A 21,339-nucleotide genomic window follows, 5' to 3' on the forward strand; every position below is an offset into this window, starting at 1 on the left:
CTCACTAATAGTCCCAGGACTCGAGCTAGACACAATGGATAGCAATCCGTTATCAATAACTCGATAAACAACATGATTTGGACGTATATACTATTATACAACCTGGAGATGGATCGCATATTTCTACATCCCATAATAGGAATATTTCTGCTCATCGCCCAACGGCCCGAGGAAGCTACGGTTAGTTTCAGTGTTATTTTTTAACGTGTTCGATACAAACTGCTCTAATGATCATATCACCCACACTAGATGAATCATCTAACGTTGGCCACGGAATTATAAACGACCCCCCCCCCCCCCCCCCCCCCCATCCGGTCAACATCAGATGATAAGTAGTAACTTCTAGAATCACGTCCATTTGAATTTTTTTTATCTCGTGCCGATTGCTATCAAACTGTATACAATCATCAATATAATGCATTTAGGGCTATAAATCACGTTCTGGAGAAAGCTGCAGAAAACGATAAAAACATACTTATACTTTAGACCGTATTTTAGTATGAATATGTGAATGAAAAAGTATAACGTTGCTACACCCTGAACAATAGATACTTGATGTTGAATGGGTATAGTAATGTCAATTTAGCAATACAATTTAAAAAGTTATAGCCCTGCAAAGAAGGGGAACTTCTCCATAGACAAATAGAGCTGGCGTGGGATGGTTTATTAAAGGGGAACTATCTTATAAATGGCATTTTTGAGTGTTTAGCATTGTTTCCTAGCTATGTGAACTTATATTAATATGATCTATGTCTCAAAATTCTCATATTGGCGCATTCTTCCAATTCTCCTCTCACAATATTCACCCTCACTGAACTGAGTCATTTGAAAATGTGCCCTATATGTGATGTCATAAAGACACCGCTGCATGTTAATGTTCAGGCGAACACGACGCTGCACAGTGGTTTAGGAGCCCAGCCTCAAAACAGCTCGAGATCTTGAGGTAGAAAAATGCTGTTTTTGAGGACTTGATTAGAAATACAAAACAATGAATAAAAAAAATATATATATTACAGAGGTGTTCCATAGACTCACAGGAATTGTGTAAAAGTGCCCAAATAGTGAAAGAAATAGTAAAATAGTTCCCCTTTAAGAATATAAGCCTGGCGACCAAAGTGTTAAACTGATATTTTTTCAAGTTTTAATAATAATAATTTAGGACCTGCTCAGAGGTCATCAATCGGCACGCATGTGATGCATGCATGCGATTCGCAGTGGGCAAGGCGCTCGCCACTAACGCAGGAGATGCTGGGTTCGAGCCCAGCTCTCGGCGTTGCTACCAGCTTGGCTGGTCGTTCATACTAATACAATTGGCAGTCTTAGGGGTGGAAAGATGGTGGGTGGGGATCGGACGTTGTGGACAGCGACTCCTACAGGTCGGTTGGTGCGCCTGCGCAGCAGAATCAGGAAGCAGCGGGGGCGGCGTGTCCCTCCCACGCAGACCCTCGCCGCTGAGAGATCGCGCTGTACAGGTGAAAAGATGCGACAGCTGCCTCCTCGTGAACCGGAGGGGACACGTGATGCAAGGCTTCGTCCACATTACAGCCGGCTTGTGGGAGGCATGGCCTAACAGCGTTCGAGACAGGGGAGGGGAGAATTGGACAATACGAAATTGGGATGAGAGAAAAATAGAAAAATGGGAGAAAAAAGTAGATAAAAAAAATTCAAAACAGAGTGATGCACAAAATAACTTAAAAGAAAATAATAATTTAAAACAATTAATTGCTCTTGACCTTTTGTTTATAATTCCTTTTTTTCTTTTTTTTATGTTTTTTTTAATGTTTTATAATTTGTTGTTATGATTGTTTGGTTTGACGGAACAAGATACCGTGATTTGTTAGGAGGAAATAAAGAATTACATGTTCAAAAATAAACTTTTCATTCATTCATTCAATCTGGTTGGATGCCAAACTTCACCTGAGTTAGGGTTCACCACCATGCCCCTAGTGTGTGTGTGTACTGGATGTGTGTGGGTGGGTGTACACTGTATGCATTTGTACAATATTTGTGTGTACTGTATGTATGTGTGTGTACTGTATTTGTGTACAGTATGTGTGTGTACAGTATTGGTGTACAGTATGTGTGTGTACAGTATGTGTACAGTATGTGTGTACAGTGTGTGTGTACAGAATGTGTGTGTGTGAGATAACTATCTTCATTGATCTCAATCAGCTCTGCTCCGTTTTGTCTCGTCAGCACTTTCTCTGCCCTGATGAGACAAGATACAGGAGCTGGGAGGGGGGGGGGTCACATGTAGGCGGGGGCACATGTAGGGCGGGGCACATGTAGGGGGGGGGCACATGTAGGAGGGGGCACATGTAGGGGGGGGTCACATGTAGGGGGGTGTGTGTAGCTAACGGGCTGGGCCTCCATGATGTGTTGTTAGCTTGTAGCTAACGGCCTGGGCCTCCATGATATGTTAGCTTTAATTAATTAATTACCGGAATACATATTAGTTACCGTGAATACCTATATGGTAATGGTATTCCTGGTAACCTCTCCTTTTCATAAGTCACCGGAATACATATCAATATCTAAAGTTACCGTGAATACCTATCAGGTAATGGGAATACCTATTTAGGTAACCAAGAATACCTAGGCATGGTATTCCTGGTACCTCAAGGTATTCTCGGTTACCCATAGGTTACGGCAGTGCTTCTCAAACTTCCCTTTGGCGGACCAAAATATTTTGGGCCCCCCCCCCCCCCCCCCCTCGCCCCAACAAAATAGTCATGAAATGGGCCATGTTTAAATTTATTGAAATAACACCAATATCATGACCTTTCAAATTTTGCAACTACTTTACAACTGTGCAATTGTGCAACAACATAACAATACAGTCCAATACACACTCAAAGACTGTGCTTTAAAAAAAATAGAGACATCTTGTAACATTGCAATACAATTCAATGGACACTCAAGACTGCTTTTTCAAAAATAGAGACATCTTGTAACATTGCAATACAATTCAAGGACACTGCTTTAAAAAAAAATAGATAGAAAACTTTGTGAAAAACGTGTGAAAAAAGAGAAAATGTAAGTAAATTATGTGAGTCATCACAGCATTAGTGGCTGCAATGAGCCTGATTGATGAGTGCCTGTAGCCCCCTCCTTTTCCCTGCCATGGCCTGCGCACCGTCAGAGAAAAAGCCCACACAGTTCTCCCATTTCAGTCCATGTTCTGTCAGGTAACTGTCAATAATTTTGAAGAGCTCATCAGCTGTCGCTCTGTTTTTGACATATTTTTAAAACAGCAGATCTTCACTCAGTGACTGGGAATTTACAAAGCGAACATAGGAAATAAGCAAACAGTCTTTATTGCTGTCAGTCTTTGACAAGGCAACACGCATGTCATCCTCAAGGCTCAACTTGGCCCTATATTTTGTTTTCAGAGCTGTCATGGATGAAAAGCCAGCTTCACACAGATATGTGGTGCTGAATGGTATCAACACCTTAACTGCTGCATCATGAGATACTTGGTACTCAGCACCACACTCTGAAACTAGCTCTCCAGGTGGTATCAGATGAGATTTCAATGAGTTCTTCCAAGAGTTTGGATGGAGATGTGTCAGGAAGCTTTGTCTCAATGTTGTCTGTAAAGGTTTTTTTTATCCAGAGTAACTTGGTGATCCTTTTCTGTGTTTTATTAAATAATGATTTTCAGATTTTGAGAAATGGTATTTTCATGGAGAACAGTGCAGCTGCAACAGATAGCACTTAGAATACCTTTCTCCAGTTACCGGGAATGCTTTACAGATCTCACTCACTCACTCACTCACTCACTCACTCACTCACTCACTCACTCACTCACTCACTCACTCACTCACTCACTCACACACACACACACACACAGCCTGGTCGTGATGATTGGAGGTCAAGGTTAAAGTAGATCATGTACTTAGCTGCAGACGACTAGCAGCGTTCACACAAGGTCCTTGAAGTCCTTGAAGTGCTTGATTTTTGTCAAAAAAAAGTCCAGGCCTGGAATTTCTTGAAAACACCAAATTTTTTAACGAGGTGCTTAAAAAGTCCTTGAAATTCAAATCAACCATTCGCATTGAAAGTTTTGTTCATCCATGATAAAATTGTTCTGAATCAAGAATATATAATGGAATATATATTTTTTTTATCTAAAGTGTAACAAATTGTTGGAAATGGGTTTTAAGCCAAAAATATTGGATCCGATTTTCTTTTAAATAAAAAATGGCATTTAAAAGTGAATTGGATCCTTTTAAATGCCCTTTTAAAATGAAAAATAGTGCCTGGAAAAGTACTTGAAAGTACTTGAATTTTATTTGACTGTCTGTAGGAACTCTGGTAAGAGGGAGATGGTGTGTTGGTATATTTCCATGTCGCTAGTAAAAGAAGGAAAGAGTAGGGCCTGTTATTACCACGGCTAGCTGCAGTGATGTGGTTTGTGCTTCTATCTTGGCCCAGTTTGTGTTCTTCTCCTCTGGGGAGTAGACTGGTAAGTTATACTTTATCAAAAGTACCGGGCAGGTGAAATATTGAAATATGCCAACAGAAAGCAGACGTGGAATAATATACCGCTGGTCATGATTAGTGGTCGACCTCTGTATCGTTTTGCCAATATATCGGGCTCATATTTAGACAATTTTATAAAATATGTTTTCTTTTGGCCGATATTCATTGTCGTATCACCCGCGTTGATGTCTTCTGAGGGCTCACTTTGGACCCTAGAGCGAAAACAGTGGTACCATCTAGGGTTGAGGACTGAACTCAGTACTTTTCAAAAAAAAAAAAAAAAAATTATATATATATATATTTTTTTTGTGTATTGTTTTTATTGACCTATAGTCCATTCATGCTGAGTGAATCAGTTCCCCCAGCCACATTTGTGTATTCAAATTTTTTTGGGGAATTAACTGATAGAAATTTTTTTGAAATTTTTCGAATCGAATTGTGGTCAAATGAAGAGATTTCATGATGCATTGAATCGTTGCCTGAATAATCGTAATAGAAATTAATCGTTGTGAGGTTGCATCGTTACACCCCTAATTGATAGTATTTGTGTTGTGTGTGTCTCTCTGCGGGGGGCAGATCGCGGGGGAGATTAAGGCGGCGAAGAGGGAGCTGAAGAAGGCCAGGACGGTCCTGCAGATGGACGAGCTGAAGTGCAGGAAGAGGGTCCTGAGACGACTGGGCTTCGCCACGGCCTCCGACGTCATCGAGATGAAGGGACGCGTGGCCTGTGAGATCAGCAGGTGGGGAGCAGTGCTGTCTGTCTGTCTCTGTCTGTCTCTGTATCCATCTCTCTCTCTCTGTCTCTGTCTCTCTCTCTAAATGTTAATTAAGTTTGTGTTCATTTTGGCAGCTATTTTCATTTTAGTCTTTCATTTTAGTCTTAGTCATGTGTCAAATGCTCCTTTTTCGTTTTCATCATATTTAGTCATCTTCATTTATTTTTCGTTTAGTCAGTTTTAGTCAACGACAGGTCTGAGCATTTTAGTCTTCGTTTCGTCTCGATTTAGTCTTTAAAATTTTTTAATTATAAATTTCTTTTTTTAATACTTTTCTTGTTTTTAGTCTCGCCACTCAGTTACAGCCTCATAAGTTGGCGTGAGTTTTTTCTGGGGACTGGGGAAATTAATCAAAGCGGCGCGCTCGCGCTACACACAGGAAACGGAAATGCTTCACTAATAATAACATGAATTATTCTAAAAGTAATAATTATTTTGTCGTCTTAAAATGAAGAGAGATTTCGGCTAGATTCTATTTTGTATACTACATTTTGTGTCTACATTATTTAGTCACGTTAGTGTCACATGATCAACATTAACGTTACGTCACGTCTCGTTGTCGTCATGAAAAAAAGCTTTGTTGACAAACATCTTTAGTCATAATTTTCGTTGACAAAATTAACACTGGTGTGCACATGTCTCTCTCCAGTGCTGATGAGCTGCTCCTCACAGAGATGATCTTCAATGGTCTCTTCAACGACCTGACGGCTGAACAAGCCACTGCCCTGCTGTCCTGCTTCGTCTTCCAGGAGAACGTATGTGTACACACATACACACACACACACGCACACGCGCGCACACACACAGAGTAGGGATGCACAATATATCTGTGACCATATCTGCATTGGCTGATGATGATGATGATGATGATGATTCTTTAGACCGATGAACAGAGCTGGCCAGATGTGTCTGACTAAGCATGTTTTAATTATATTATAATGTAAGTTTTAATTATATGTATATATTCTTTTTTTTATTACAACTAAAAATGTATAAAATGTATCTTTATTTTATAAAATTCTAATGTTATAATTGAAAACATTATTGGTATCGCCTAAAGCCTTCATACCAGTGCATCCCCTAAAACACACAGAGACCCACAGAATGTATTAGGGATGTAATAGTGGCCATTCATAACTGCAGAGATGTCCTTCAGGTTTACCTAGCTGCGCTAACGCTAGCTGCTTGCCTCAGGTTCAGCTAGCTGTGCTAACGCTAGCTATTTGCCTCAGGTTTAGCTAGCTGCGCTAACGCTAGCTGCTTGCCTCAGGTTCAGCTAGCTGCGCTAATGCTAGCTGCTTGCCTCAGGTTTAGCTAGCTGCGCTAACGCTAGCTGCTTGCCTCAGGTTTAGCTAGCTGTGCTAACACTAGCTGCTTGCCTCAGGTTTAGCTAGCTGCGCTAACGCTAGCTACTTGCCTCATGTTTAGCTAGCTGCGCTAACGCTAGCTGCTTGCCTCTGGTTCAGCTAGCTGCGCTAATGCTAGCTGCTTGCCTCAGGTTTAGCTAGTTGCGCTAATGCTAGCTGCTTGCCTCAGGTTTAGCTAGCTGCGCTAACGCTAGCTGCTTGCCTCAGGTTCAGCTAGCTGCGCTAACGCTAGCTGCTTGCCTCAGGTTTAGCTAGCTGCGCTAATGCTAGCTGCTTGCCTCAGGTTTAGCTAGCTGCGCTAACGCTAGCTGCTTGCCTCAGGTTTAGCTAGCTGCGCTAACGCTAGCTACTTGCCTCAGGTTTAGCTAGCTGCGCTAACGCTAGCTGCTTGCCTCTGGTTCAGCTAGCTGCGCTAATGCTAGCTGCTTGCCTCGGGTTTAGCTAGTTGCGCTAATGCTAGCTGCTTGCCTCAGGTTTAGCTAGCTGTGCTAACGCTAGCTGCTTGCTGCTTGATGTCCTTCAGGTTTAGCTAGCTGCGCTAACGCTAGCTGCTTGATGTCCTTCAGGTTTAGCTAGCTGCGCTAACGCTAGCTGCTTGATGTCCTTCAGGTTTAGCTAGTTGCGCTAATGCTAGCTGCTTGCCTCAGGTTTAGCTAGCTGTGCTAACGCTAGCTGCTTGCCTCAGGTTTAGCTAGCTGCGCTAACGCTAGCTGCTTGATGTCCTTCAGGTTTAGCTAGCTGCGCTAACGCTAGCTGCTTGATGTCCTTCAGGTTTAGCTGGCTGCGCTAACGCTAGCTGCTTGCCTCAGATTTAGATGGCTGCGCTAACGCTAGCTGCTTGCCGCTCCACCATTGGCCAGATGCCCGGGCAGTGTCATGGTGTTTTTTAAAAAGGCAGGAGGGTAGAACAGCCAATAGGATCCGCCGTACAGCCGGCTGCCAGCGACCACAGAAGAAGAAACCTCAACAATGTCACGTTAGCTCTGGGAATGTCGGCCATTTGCTTTTAATTCTCAAGACAAACATGTACTGAGTGGTTCCCTGCTGACTCTGGTAAACAACAGCAGTGGTGTTGCCACACGGCTCCCTTCCCGTCTGCCTCCTAAATGCTTTCTTGGCCGTTTCCCATCAACTGCAACCCAAACAGGCATGTGAGCTCTGAAGGGTGTTTGTCTTCTCTAATGGAGCCTGCTCTCTCTCTCCCCCCCCATCTCTCTCTCATCTCTCTCTCTCTCATCTCTCCATCATGCTCTTTCTCACTCTCATCCCCCACTCTCATCCCCTCTCTCTTCTCTCTCTCCCCCCCCATCTCTCTCTTTCTCTCCCCCCCATCTCTCATCTCTCCCTCATGCTCTTTCTCACTCTCATCCCTCTCTCTCTCTGCCAGAGCCTGGCTTTTGTCTCCTACACAAGCCTGTTTGACTCCTTCCTTTTGTCTGTATTCTCTTTACATTTACATTTAGTCATTTAGCTGGAAACAAAAAGTGACATGCAGTTCAGCGTGTTTCCTCAAAAGGTCTTTACGCTCTTTCTTTCTTTCTTTCTTTCTTTCTTTCTTTCTTTCTTTCTTTCTTTCTTTCTTTCTTTCTTTCTTTCTCTTTCTTTCTCTCTTTCTCTCTCTCTCTCTCTCTCTCTCTCTCTCTCACACATATATGATGTGTCATCCCTCATGCTGTGACAGAGGCACTTGGACATGCAGCTGTCATGCTCATCATACAAAGGCCACTGTGTTTCACATACAGCTGTCGTCTGTCACTATACAGCCCTCTAACTAACACACAGACAGACACCGTGCTGGACGCTAGAGCTCTCTGTTCTGAACTCTGAGGGAACACTCGAGTCTTTACGTTGAGCTGTTGCTAAGCCCCGTGTCCCAGGTGATGTTAACGTGTGCTAAGCCCCGTGTCCCAGGTGATGTTAACGTGTGCTAAGCCCCGTGTCCCAGGTGATGTTAACGTGTGCTAAGCCCCGTGTCCCAGGTGATGTTAACGTGTGCTAAGCCCCGTGTCCCCGGTGATGTTAACGTGTGCTAAGCCCCGTGTCCCCGGTGATGTTAACGTGTGCTAAGCCCCGTGTCCCAGGTGATGTTAACGTGTGCTAAGCCCTGTGTCCCAGGTGATGTTAACGTGTGCTAAGCCCCGTGTCCCCGGTGATGTTAACGTGTGCTAAGCCCCGTGTCCCAGGTGATGTTAACGTGTGCTAAGCCCCGTGTCCCAGGTGATGTTAACGTGTGCTAAGCCCCGTGTCCCAGGTGATGTTAACGTGTGCTAAGCCCCGTGTCCCCGGTGATGTTAACGTGTGCTAAGCCCCGTGTCCCAGGTGATGTTAACGTGTGCTAAGCCCCGTGTCCCCGGTGATGTTAACGTGTACCGCTGTCTCTCTCCAGGCCAGTGAGATGCCCAAACTGACGGAACAACTAGCCGGACCGCTGAGACAAATGCAGGTAATGAAACACACAGAGCAAGATAAACAGGACCCCCCCCCAAGTAGCCCATGTTAAGTATTTAAAGGGCAATGTCACCCATTTTTAAGAGCTCTCATACAGACGGTGACACCGTTTTTTGGCTCTGTACACCACCACGATGGACTTGAGATGAAACGATCGAGATGGGCTTTAAAGTGTTGACGTTCAGCTTTAATTTGAGGGTATTTACGACTAACACACCATTGGCAGCCATAACACCTACCACCACCCTGCTTCACCGATGATATAGTACAGGTGTTCTCAAACCTTTTTATACCACCACCCCATTTTATTTAGGATTCTTTTTGGCGACCCCACACTTAATGTATCGCTTAATTTCAATGTGGAATTAAGGAATATCAAAATAAAAGCACACGTTGTTGAACTTGATCATGCATATTTATTAGAACATTTAATTACAGCACTATGTTATCAATACACATTTATAAAACAAGGCATATTTAGCCAAAATATGTTGCCAGAACATATACAAATATATATAATTTTTTTTATAAATGTTATCATTTTCTTTACTTGCCAATCCACTGTCACCTACCCACGACCCCACTTTTGGTCGCGACCCGTAGTTTGAGAACTGCTGATATAGTAGAACGATAATGATAATAGAGACTTTAAATGGGGCGACAGTGGCTCAGGAGGTACAGTAGTCGGAAGGTTCCGGGTTCGATTCCCACTCCAAGACACTTAACACCTAGTCGGCCATCAGTGTGTGAATGTGTGAGTGAACGGGTGAAATGTGAGGAACAGAACATTTTAAAGCACTTTGGTCAAAAGCTGCTATATAAATGCACCATTTACCATTTACCAGGGTTCGCACAAGGTCCTTGACGTGCTTAAAGTGCTTGGTTTTTTACCCAAAAAAAGTCAAGGCTGGGAATTCCTTAAACAGCCCATTTTTAAACAAGGTGCTTAACTCATTCAGAGCCACGCCCATATGACCAAATTAGGGCTAGCGTGCCGGCACTGAAGTCAATGCGAGGACGGGGAAATTTGCGAACTTAAACTATATCTTAAATGATGGCTATGGGTCTAATACACCCGTCGCTTATCAATGACTTGCTTGCAGTCAACATGTATGAAACGGATTGTTTTTTCATCTGTACATTTCCGTTTTATACCGTTTTGAATACGAGTATAGTTTTGGAGATTTTTAGTAATTTCAGAGAAATCTGCGATAATAGCCCTTTAGTGGAATACACAAAACACGTTGTCATTTTTCGGCTGATTTATGAATTGTTTTGAAATAAATGCTAGATTATCAATAGTATATGTGTACTTATGCACGCTAGAGAAGCGGGCTGAAAAATCGCTTATTCGTGACTTGCTCAGTCAGCGCTAACGTCACACACACACAATTTAATCTCTTGTCGTGGAATTAACACATTATGCATACTTTTGACAATAAATAAAATCTGAATTTGTTCTTATAAAGGTTAAATAAATGTAAAAAATAAAAATTTATTCTTTTTTTGAAAACCAATATACAGATAATTTCCGACATCACATTTTTATGCCAATATCGGTAGGCCGATAATATCGGACATCCCTAGTTTTAAGCCATAAATATTGGATCCGCTTATTTTTTCTAATAAAAAAAAACTGCATTTAAAGGGAATTGTATCCTTTTTTAAAATGCCATTTTAAAATGAAAAATAGTGTTTGTAACAGCACTTGAAAGTCCTTGAATTTCATTTCGCAATGTCTGGGGAACCCTGATTTACCATTTGTGCCTCGGCTGTGGTTTCTCTCAGGAGTGTGCGAAGCGCATCGCCAAGGTGTCGGCCGAGGCCAAGCTGGAGGTGGACGAGGAGAGCTACCTGGGCCAGTTCAAGCCCCAGCTCATGGACGTGGTCTACACCTGGGCCAACGGGGCCTCCTTCGCCCAGATCTGCAAGATGACCGACGTCTTCGAAGGTGCGCCGCCGCACACACGGTGTCTACAGGACCGTAGATATTATTAGGGATGCACCGAATATTCGGCCACCGGAAAATATCGGACGGAAATGGTTAAAAAGGGCCCTTTCGGGGCGGTCAGGTGGCGTAGCGGAGATTGCGTTCGTCACCAACGCCGGAGACACTGGGGTCGAGCCCAGCTCCCGGCGTTGTCACCAGCTTGGCTGGCCGTGCACACTAATACAATTGGCAGTATTAGGGGGTGGGGAAAGCTGGCGGGTGGGTCCTGGGCGTTGTGGACAGCGACCCCTACAGTTCGGTCGGGGCGCATGCTCAGTGAGGGTAGGATCTGGAGAGAGGTAGTGCGACCTTCCACACGTTACACTCTCACGGTGAGAACCTGAGCGGCCAGGCTGGCTGCCGGCTGGCTGCACATGCGTCGGAGGAAAGCATGCGACAGTCTCCGGCCTCTCGGACCAACAGTAGGGGGGGTGCGCAACAACCAGGAAGGGGGTTGGGAATTGGCATAACGACTAACAGTGGGATGGGAGAAAAATCGGAAAAAAGGAGGGGGGAAAAGATAAGGGGGAAAAAAAAGGGCGCTTTCGGCTTATTGTACAATCTTTCAGCAGTCAGTCTGGAATTAATGTATGCATTCAAAAGTGCTGAATAAATGTTTTATGGACCCATAATAGTGATTATTAATATTATTTAAGTTAAGTTTAGCCATAATCATGTCTTTTGCCATAATCAGGTAGCTGAACAACATTGGTAAAAAATAAATACATTATATATATATATATTTATATTCTGCCTTTCAGTTTTTTCGGCCAACTGTTTCCTATTTTCGGTATTCGGTTTCGGCCAAGTATTCCCCATTCGGTGCATCCCTAATAGATCTATATATCAGTAGATGGTGCATCCCTAATAGATCTATATATCAGTAGATGGTGCATCCCTAATAGATCTATATATCAGTAGATGGTGCATCCCTAATAGATCTATATATCAGTAGATGGTGCATCCCTAATAGATCTATATATAACTAGATGGTGCATCCCTAATAGATCTATATATCAGTAGATGGTGCATCCCTAATAGATCTATATATCAGTAGATGGTGCATCCCTAATAGATCTATATATCAGTAGATGGTGCATCCCTAATAGATCTATATATCAGTAGATGGTGCATCCCTAATAGATCTATATATCAGTAGATGGTGCATCCCTAATAGATCTATATATCAGTAGATGGTGCATCCCTAATAGATATATATATCAGTAGATGGTGCATCCCTAATAGATCTATATATCAGTAGATGGTGCATCCCTAATAGATCTATATATCAGTAGATGGTGCATCCCTACTAGATATATATATCAGTAGATGGTGCATCCCTACTAGATATATATATCAGTAGATGGTGCATCCCTAATAGATCTATATATAACTAGATGGTGCATCCCTAATAGATCTATATATCAGTAGATGGTGCATCCCTACTAGATATATATATCAGTAGATGGTGCATCCCTAATACATATATATATATCAGTAGATGGTGCATCCCTAATAGATCTATATATCAGTAGATGGTGCATCCCTAATAGATCTATATATCAGTAGATGGTGCATCCCTAATAGATCTATATATCAGTAGATGGTGCATCCCTAATAGATCTATATATCAGTAGATGGTGCATCCCTAATAGATCTATATATCAGTAGATGGTGCATCCCTAATAGATATATATATCAGTAGATGGTGCATCCCTAATAGATCTATATATCAGTAGATGGTGCAAAGCCCAGTCTCCAGCGTAGTTCACCGGCGGCCATCTTGTCACAGGCAGCACGCCCACTCATAACATGAATGTCTATGGTGCATGTACAATTGAAATAACCATAGCTTGCAAAATGTTCAACCGATTTATAAACTGTTTGGTTTATTACAAACATTAACGTGGCTATGATTCAGCATGCTGGGCACCATGTTGAAAATATTTTCATATGAAAGTCCATTATAAGTATCAGCAGTATGATAACTACATCTCTGACGTTTATAACAAACCATTGTTGAATATTGAGCAAAGCTATGGTTATTTCAATAGTACATGCACCGTAGACATTCATGTTATGAGTGGGCGTGCTGCCTGTGGCAAGATGGCCGCCATGTGGCAATATGAGGTTATGTGTGCATCATATATACTGTATTATCTGCTCTCTGCAGGGAGCATCATCCGCTGCATGCGGCGTCTGGAGGAGGTCCTGAGACAGATGTGCTCGGCAGCCAAGGCCATCGGGAACACTGAGCTGGAGAACAAGTTCTCTGAAGGTAGGAGCCCCGCTGCTGCTGGCCTCTCTAACGTCTCCTTATATAGGCCCACGCTATAGCCCACCCCCCTGTCCCTATAGGCCCACGCTATAGCCCACCCCCCTGTCCCTATAGGCCCACGCTATAGCCCACCCCCCTGTCCCTATAGGCCCACGCTATAGCCCACCCCTCAGTCCCTATAGGCCCACGCTATAGCCCACCCCCCTGTCCCTATAGGCCCACGCTATAGCCCACCCCTCAGTCCCTATAGGCCCACGCTATAGCCCACCCCTCAGTCCCTATAGGCCCACGCTATAGCCCGCCCCTCAGTCCCTATAGGCCCACGCTATAGCCCACCCCCCTGTCCCTATAGGCCCACGCTATAGCCCCACCCCTCAGTCCCTATAGGCCCACGCTATAGCCCGCCCCTCAGTCCCTATAGCCCCACCCCTCAGTCCCTCAGTCCCTATAGGCCCACGCTATAGCCCCACCCCTCAGTCCCTATAGGCCCACGCTATAGCCCACCCCTCAGTCCCTATAGGCCCACGCTATAGCCCACCCCTCAGTCCCTATAGGCCCACGCTATAGCCCGCCCCTCAGTCCCTATAGGCCCACGCTATAGCCCACCCCTCAGTCCCTATAGGCCCACGCTATAGCCCACCCCCCTGTCCCTATAGGCCCACGCTATAGCCCGCCCCTCAGTCCCTATAGGCCCACGCTATAGCCCGCCCCTCAGTCCCTATAGGCCCACGCTATAGCCCCACCCCTCAGTCCCTATAGGCCCACCCCTCAGTCCCTATAGGCCCACGCTATAGCCCCACCCCCCTGTCCCTATAGGCCCATGCTATAGCCCACCCCTCAGTCCCTATAGGCCCACGCTATAGCCCGCCCCTCAGTCCCTATAGGCCCATGCTATAGCCCGCCCCTCAGTCCCTATAGGCCCACGCTATAGCCCGCCCCTCAGTCCCTATAGGCCCACGCTATAGCCCACCCCTCAGTCCCTATAGGCCCACGCTATAGCCCACCCCTCAGTCCCTATAGGCCCACGCTATAGCCCACCCCTCAGTCCCTATAGGCCCATGCTATAGCCCACCCCTCAGTCCCTATAGGCCCACGCTATAGCCCACCCCTCAGTCCCTATAGGCCCACGCTATAGCCCACCCCTCAGTCCCTATAGGCCCACCCCTCAGTCCCTATAGGCCCACCCCTCAGTCCCTATAGGCCCACGCTATAGCCCACCCCCCTGTCCCTATAGGCCCATGCTATAGCCCGCCCCTCAGTCCCTATAGGCCCACGCTATAGCCCGCCCCTCAGTCCCTATAGGCCCACGCTATAGCCCACCCCTCAGTCCCTATAGGCCCACGCTATAGCCCACCCCTCAGTCCCTATAGGCCCACGCTATAGCCCGCCCCTCAGTCCCTATAGGCCCACGCTATAGCCCGCCCCTCAGTCCCTATAGGCCCACGCTATAGCCCACCCCTCAGTCCCTATAGGCCCACGCTATAGCCCACCCCTCAGTCCCTATAGGCCCACGCTATAGCCCACCCCTCAGTCCCTATAGGCCCACGCTATAGCCCACCCCTCAGTCCCTATAGGCCCACGCTATAGCCCACCCCTCAGTCCCTATAGGCCCACGCTATAGCCCGCCCCTCAGTCCCTATAGGCCCACGCTATAGCCCGCCCCTCAGTCCCTATAGGCCCACGCTATAGCCCACCCCTCAGTCCCTATAGGCCCACGCTATAGCCCACCCCTCAGTCCCTATAGCCCGCCCCTCAGTCCCTATAGGCCCACGCTATAGCCCGCCCCTCAGTCCCTATAGGCCCTTAGTCTGCATTGGTAATGCAGACTAAGTACACTGTAGTCTTTGCACGATACACCGATACTAGAAAAAGTATCAAGTTTTATTAGTAATTGGAATAATAGCCTGGTGTGTGTGAGTGTGTGTGTGTGCACAAGCACTAACATACGTGGAGTGGAGAGATAACGCATTAATAACACATGGAGATGAGCTATATACCGTACTTTTCGCACTATAAGCCGCACTGGACTATAAGCCGCACGTGTTTTAATGTTTAATTACCATATGTAATTAGCATTGGGACACAATACTGTCGGACAAATAACAAGAATTAACTCATTTACAAGTTGTATTAAGTTTAGCAAATAAGGGAACAGATAAATAACATTTCAATGCAGTCAAAAAAGCAATATTTAGATTTTTACATTTTCGGGTTTGGTCACGTTGAGTCACATATAAGCCGCACCGTTATATAAGCCGCAGGGTCGAAAAATGGGGGGAAAAGCCGCGGCTTATAGTCCGAAAAGTACGGTAGCTCAGCAGCTGTAACAATCATTTTATTCTTTTTGATTATTAAAGTTTCAACCAGCGTCAAAATATGACTAATGGAAAAATAATTGTATAAAGAATTTTCCCGTCATCTAATATTATATTCCATTACTTTTCCAGATGCTTCACATTTCTTGCCGTGGTGTCCTTTTGGAACCGGTATTGCGACACTTCACCCGTTCACTACCACACTACAGAAGGTTAACCCTTCACTACCACACTACAGAAGGTTAACCTTTCACTACCACACTACAGAAGGTTAACCCTTCACTACCACACTACAGAAGGTTAACCTTTCACTACCACACTACAGAAGGTTAACCCTTCACTACCACACTACAGAAGGTTAACCTTTCACTACCACACTACAGAAGGTTAACCTTTCACTACCACACTATAGAAGGTTAACCTTTCACTACCACACTACAGAAGGTTAACCCTTCACTACCACACGACAGAAGGTTAACCTTTCACTACCACACTACAGAAGGTTAACCCTTCACTACCACACTACAGAAGGTTAACCTTTCACTACCACACTACAGAAGGTTAACCTTTCACTACCACACTACAGAAGGTTAACCCTTCACTACCACACTACAGAAGGTTAACCCTTTCACGATCACACTACAGAAGGTTAACACTTTCACTACCACACTACAGAAGGTTAACACTTCACTACCACACTACAGAAGGTTAACCCTTTCACTACCACACTACAGAAGGTTAACACTTTCACTACCACACTACAAAAGGTTAACCTTTCACTACAACACTACAGAAGGTTAACCTTTCACTACCACACTACAGAAGGTTAACCTTTCACTACCACACTACAGAAGGTTAACCTTTCACTACCACACTACAGAAGGTTAACCTTTCACTACCAAGGGTTAACCTTCTGTAGTGTGGTAGTGAAAGGGTTAACCTTCTGTAGTGTGGTAGTGAAAGGTTAACCTTCTGTAGTGTGGTAGTGAAAGGGTTAACCGTATGTATTGTCGCCGTGGAAGAGGGTTAACCCTTTGGTAGTGTGGTAGTAAAAGGCTTAAGCCGGTGTCTGTATGGAAGTGAAGATGTTGGTATTGTGACAACAGCAGTCTTTAGAAGGCTCTGAAAGGAGAGGGTCAGGGAGTGCATGGGTCCCTGCCAGCTGTGTGTCTCAGGAGAGGAGGGACTGGGCCTTACTGTGCTTCAGTTGTGGCAATAACTCCATTACACCAAGTTAGTCCCCGGCTTGTGATTGAGACAATAAGTTTAATGACGTTGCCAGGGTTCGCACAAGGTGCTTGAAGTGCTTAAAGTGCTTGATTTTTTTACCAAGAAAAGTCGAGGCCTGGAATTCCTTGAAAACAGCCAATATTTTTTTACAAGGTGCTTAAAAAGTCATTGTAATTCAAATCAACCATTTGCATTGAACGTTTTGTTCCGAATCAAGAAATATAATGTTTTTGTATCTACTAAAGTGTAACTAATTGTCAGAAATTGGCTTTAAATCTTAAATATTGGATCCGGGGGGGGGGGGGACATTTAAACCGCATTTCAAAGTGAATTGTATCCTTTTAAATGCCCTTTTTAAAATGAAAAATAGGGCTTGGAAAAGTACTTGAAAGTCCTTGAATTACATTTAGCAATGTCTGTGGGAACCCTGGCTAGTGTTGAGCTGTTAACTTGTTAACTTTAATGTCTGTATTTGTGTTTCTGTGTTTCTCCTCAGGGATCACAAAGATCAAGAGGGACATCGTGTTCGCTGCCAGTCTCTACCTGTGATCGGCTCGTGGGGTTAATCGATAATCAAACCCTGTGTTCCTCCTCAACCAGGAGGCTCCAAATCCTTTCACCCCCAATTCTTTCCATCTGCTAAAAAAAAATACCCCACAGGAAGGTTTCAAATACTGGGATGCGTTCTTTAGTTCCCGCCGGCGGGAGGCAGAGCTTCAGCGCTGATCGAATGAGTCGCTCGGCTTCTCGGCTGAGAGGCCAGATGGTCCATGATGATGATGTTGTCGGGCTGCGTGTGGATCCAAATAAATACCGTTTTATACACAAAGTAGTTTTTCTTTTTTATTTCTTTTTTTTAAGAGGCAAATCACTGGCATGCGGTGCCAATGCTAAACAAGCAGCGTAGTACACAGTGTGCACTTGTGTAGATTCCCGTCATGTGAGTCTGATGATCTTCTTCTGCAGTGTGTAGTCATGTGAGTCAGATCATAGATATATATATATATATAAAGACTAGATGACGTAGTTCACCGGCGGCCATCTTGCTTGAGTGGACTACTGCTATTTTTAAGGTGATGATCTGCACAAACAAAAATACTCTTAACTCGCTGAAATCTTGACTGATTTACAAACTGTTTTCCATATCAAAGTCCATTATAAGTATGCACTATGATAACTACATCTCTGACGTTTTTAACAAACCAAACGGTTAAAAATGTTGCAAGCTATGGTTATTTATTTCACTAGTACATGCACCATAGACCTGCATGTTATGAGTGGGCCTGCTCCACCCATGCAAGATGGCCACCATGTGGCAACGTCTGTCTCCGTTGGCCAGCAGTGCGGGTGAGTCATCCAGTGATGTATATCTATGAGTCAGATGATCCTCTTCTGCAGTGTGTAGGAGCGGTCGACTGCCTGTTCTGTATACTCTGCCACACAGAGGCTCTGATCTATTTGATGTGCAGAATTCTGTGTTCCGAACCAACCAACTGTATACTCTGCCACACAGAGGCTCTGATCTATTTGATGTGCAGAATTCTGTGTTCCGAACCAACCAACTGTATCTCTGCCACATAGAGGCTCTCGAATGAGGACGAGGTAGCATTGACTTCTGGGTAGACGACAGGTGGAGTTTTCTGAACTTGCCTTAATGGCTTGGTAGCCGTGGGAACGCTCCGCCTGTACCGTGTGGCCCACGATGATGGGATGTATAGTTGACTAAATTCAGATCATCGGACGGTCACAAACGCCCACTAGCTGTGGGGCTTAAACTGTGATAATGATCACAGTCGATCAGGATATTAATCATCAACACTACTCAAGAGAATGGAAATTAAAAAAAAGCGTGCATACCATTTTTGTTAATTTGTCCAAAACGGGCCCACAAGACAGTCATGGAGCCATCGGTCTCATTCTGCTTCATAACTCGTTTGAAAAGCTCAACACATATGAGTTTTTATTTTTATTTTTTTTTTTACATTTCACCAGTTTTCCACCGTGTTGTTCACTCAATGAAGCTTCCCCATTGACAGTTTAACCCTTTCACTACCGCACTACCAAATGGTTAACCCTTTCACTGCGACAATACAGCAGGTTAACCGTTTCACTGCCACACGACAAAGGGTTAATACAGACACTCAAACGGAGGCACGTTCCCAGTGTAGTGAAAGGTCTTGAGATTATGTGTTTTCAGGAGAGCTCAGTAGACTGAAATCTTTCCTGGGGCAGGCTATGTTTAGACAAAATAATTTACTCCGCTCTAAATTGAAGAAGTATTAGTATAAATGTAGAGAATGCGCAGTCTGTGTGTTCACATTACACATTCGCCCTAATAAAATTACTTCCTGCTTGACCCGGCCTACATTTGCTAGTCTCGGTTGTCAGCATAACATGTTTGTTCCCCTCTGGTGTATATGGCTACTACCACCAGACTGCAGAGCAGAGCGTGTTACACAGCTATTGCTCTTCTGTTTTAACCCTTTTACTACCACACTACAGACTGTTAACCGTCTGTAGTGTGGTAGTGAAAGGGTTAACCTTCTGTAGTGTGGTAGTGAAAGGGTTAACCCTTTGTTGTGTGGCTTCTGTATTGTCGCAGTGAAAGGGTTAACCCTTTGGTAGCGTGGTAGTGAAAACCTTATGTAGTCCGGTAGTGAAAGGGTTAACCCTTTGTCATGTGGCTTCTGTATTGTCGCAGTGAAAGGGTTAACCCGTTGGTAGTGTGTCAGTGAAAGGGTTAACAGTCTGTAGTGTGGTAGTGAAAGGGTTAACCCTTTGCCGTGTGGCTTCTGTATTGTCGCAGTGAAAGGGTTAACCCTTTGGTCGTGAAACATTCTGTAGTGGTAGTGAAAGGGTTAATCATGTGGCTTCTGTATTGTCGCAGTGAAAGGGTTAACCCTTTGTCGTGTGGTAGTGAAAGGGTTAACCTTCTGTCGTGTGGTAGTGACAGGGTTAACCCTTCTGTAGTGTGGTAGTGAAAGGGTTAACCTTCTGTAGTGTGGTAGTGAAAGGGTTAACCTTCTGTAGTGTGGTAGTGAAAGGGTTAACTTTCTGTAGTGTGGTAGTGAAAGGGTTAAGTAAATGCACAACATCACCATCACAGTGTGTTGGGTTGACCAGGTTGGCGACACCCTGACCTGCTCCCAGCGGCCCGGCTGAAACTAAAGAACGCACCCAGACTAGGGAGGCACCGCTCCCATATTGATATCGGATATCGGCCCCACTATGACTAAAATAGCTAGATCGGGTATCGGGGACAACTACAAATTATTATAATTTTTTTTTGTTATTTAATTTTAATAATAACAATTCAGTACATTTATATCTGTTTTCATTTGTTACATTTTGTTTCACTAAGTTAGGAAAATAATGTGTTTTTTATTTAATTTTTATTATCTTTTTCCGTTTTTCTCCCATCCCAATGTTAGTTGTTATGCCAATCCCCTTCCTGGTCGTTGCGCACTCTACCCCCTACCGTCGGTCTGGGAGGGCGGAGACTATCGCATGCTTCCTCTGACACATGTGTAGCCAGCCCACCGCTTCTTTTCACCTGGCAGCGCGGACTCTCACTGGGAGAGTGTAACGTGTGGAAGGTCACACTACCTCCCCCAGATCCTTCCCTCGCTGTGCAGGCGCCCGGACCGAACTGTAGGAGTTGCTGTTTACAACGACCCGGACCCACCCCACCGGCTTCCCTCCCACTGACTCTGCCAATCGAGCCAGTATGACGGCCGGCCAAGCCGGAGGCAACGCTGACAGCCGGATTCGATACCAGTGTCTCTTGCGTTGATGACGAGTGCTTAGTCCGCTGCGCCACCCAGCCGCAGAAAGTAATGTTTTTTAAGTCAAGCCTGATGTTGCCTTGGATAAAAGAATGATCCCAGTCTCTTCCACACAGCGAGGCATACAGTTTATTAATTGAACAATGGGTATCGGATCGGTACTCGGTATCGGCCAGGTATCTGTATCGGGACTGAAAAAGTGGGATCGGTGCCCTAACCCAGATGTTTATGACTCGGTCTGTATGCCACTCCTAGCTCTGAACTATATATTCCAAGCAATGTCCTTTTTTGGAATCCTGGTTCCCTATCTAAGGGGGACACACACACCCCGGCTGGTTGTTGTTGGATGGAAGTTTGTGTTCGTGTTTTGGATTTTGGTGTCAGTGGGTCATGTTCCAGAATGTTCTACAGGGTCTCGACGCAAGGTCTCTGAACGGCTGTATTGACATTGAAGTCGACCGCATTTTTTTTTAAATGTAATCTTGATAAATATGGCTGTGAAATGCCACCATGTACGGGATGACTTGGTTTTATTTGTCCAGTGAACGGGTCTGTCTTGACAAAAGTACTCGGTGAGCAATTTCTTTCTTTCTTTTCTTTTTTTATTTGTGTTCATGTTAATAAGCAGAATGGCTTTTTTCTCTCTTTTTGTTGCTTTCATTTCG

General features: G+C 44.6%; 1 protein-coding gene across 2 annotated transcripts in view; it reads left to right on the forward strand.

The window, feature by feature from the left end:
* mtrex (Mtr4 exosome RNA helicase) overlaps window positions 1-21,289 on the forward strand; it is a 167,301-nt gene extending 146,012 nt beyond the window's left edge. Inside the window, exons 22-28 of one of the 2 annotated variants that reach the window (XR_014620366.1) lie at window positions 5,062-5,225; window positions 5,911-6,016; window positions 9,015-9,071; window positions 10,865-11,027; window positions 13,240-13,344; window positions 17,386-18,335; window positions 18,405-21,289. Coding sequence is in view for 1 of the 2 variants with exons in the window: in XM_084326549.1 (XP_084182675.1) it covers window positions 5,062-5,225; window positions 5,911-6,016; window positions 9,015-9,071; window positions 10,865-11,027; window positions 13,240-13,344; window positions 17,386-17,438 (648 nt within the window). In the remaining variant the exon portion in view is untranslated. Of the gene's footprint in view, window positions 1-5,061; window positions 5,226-5,910; window positions 6,017-9,014; window positions 9,072-10,864; window positions 11,028-13,239; window positions 13,345-17,385 lie in introns of both variants that reach the window. The other variant, XM_084326549.1, reaches the window with a different exon arrangement.
* The last annotated feature ends 50 nt before the right edge of the window (window positions 21,290-21,339 follow it).

Source organism: Notolepis coatsorum, assembly GCF_963971535.1.
Source record: "Notolepis coatsorum genome assembly, chromosome: 12".
In the NCBI taxonomy this organism is placed as follows: domain Eukaryota; kingdom Metazoa; phylum Chordata; class Actinopteri; order Aulopiformes; family Paralepididae; genus Notolepis; species Notolepis coatsorum.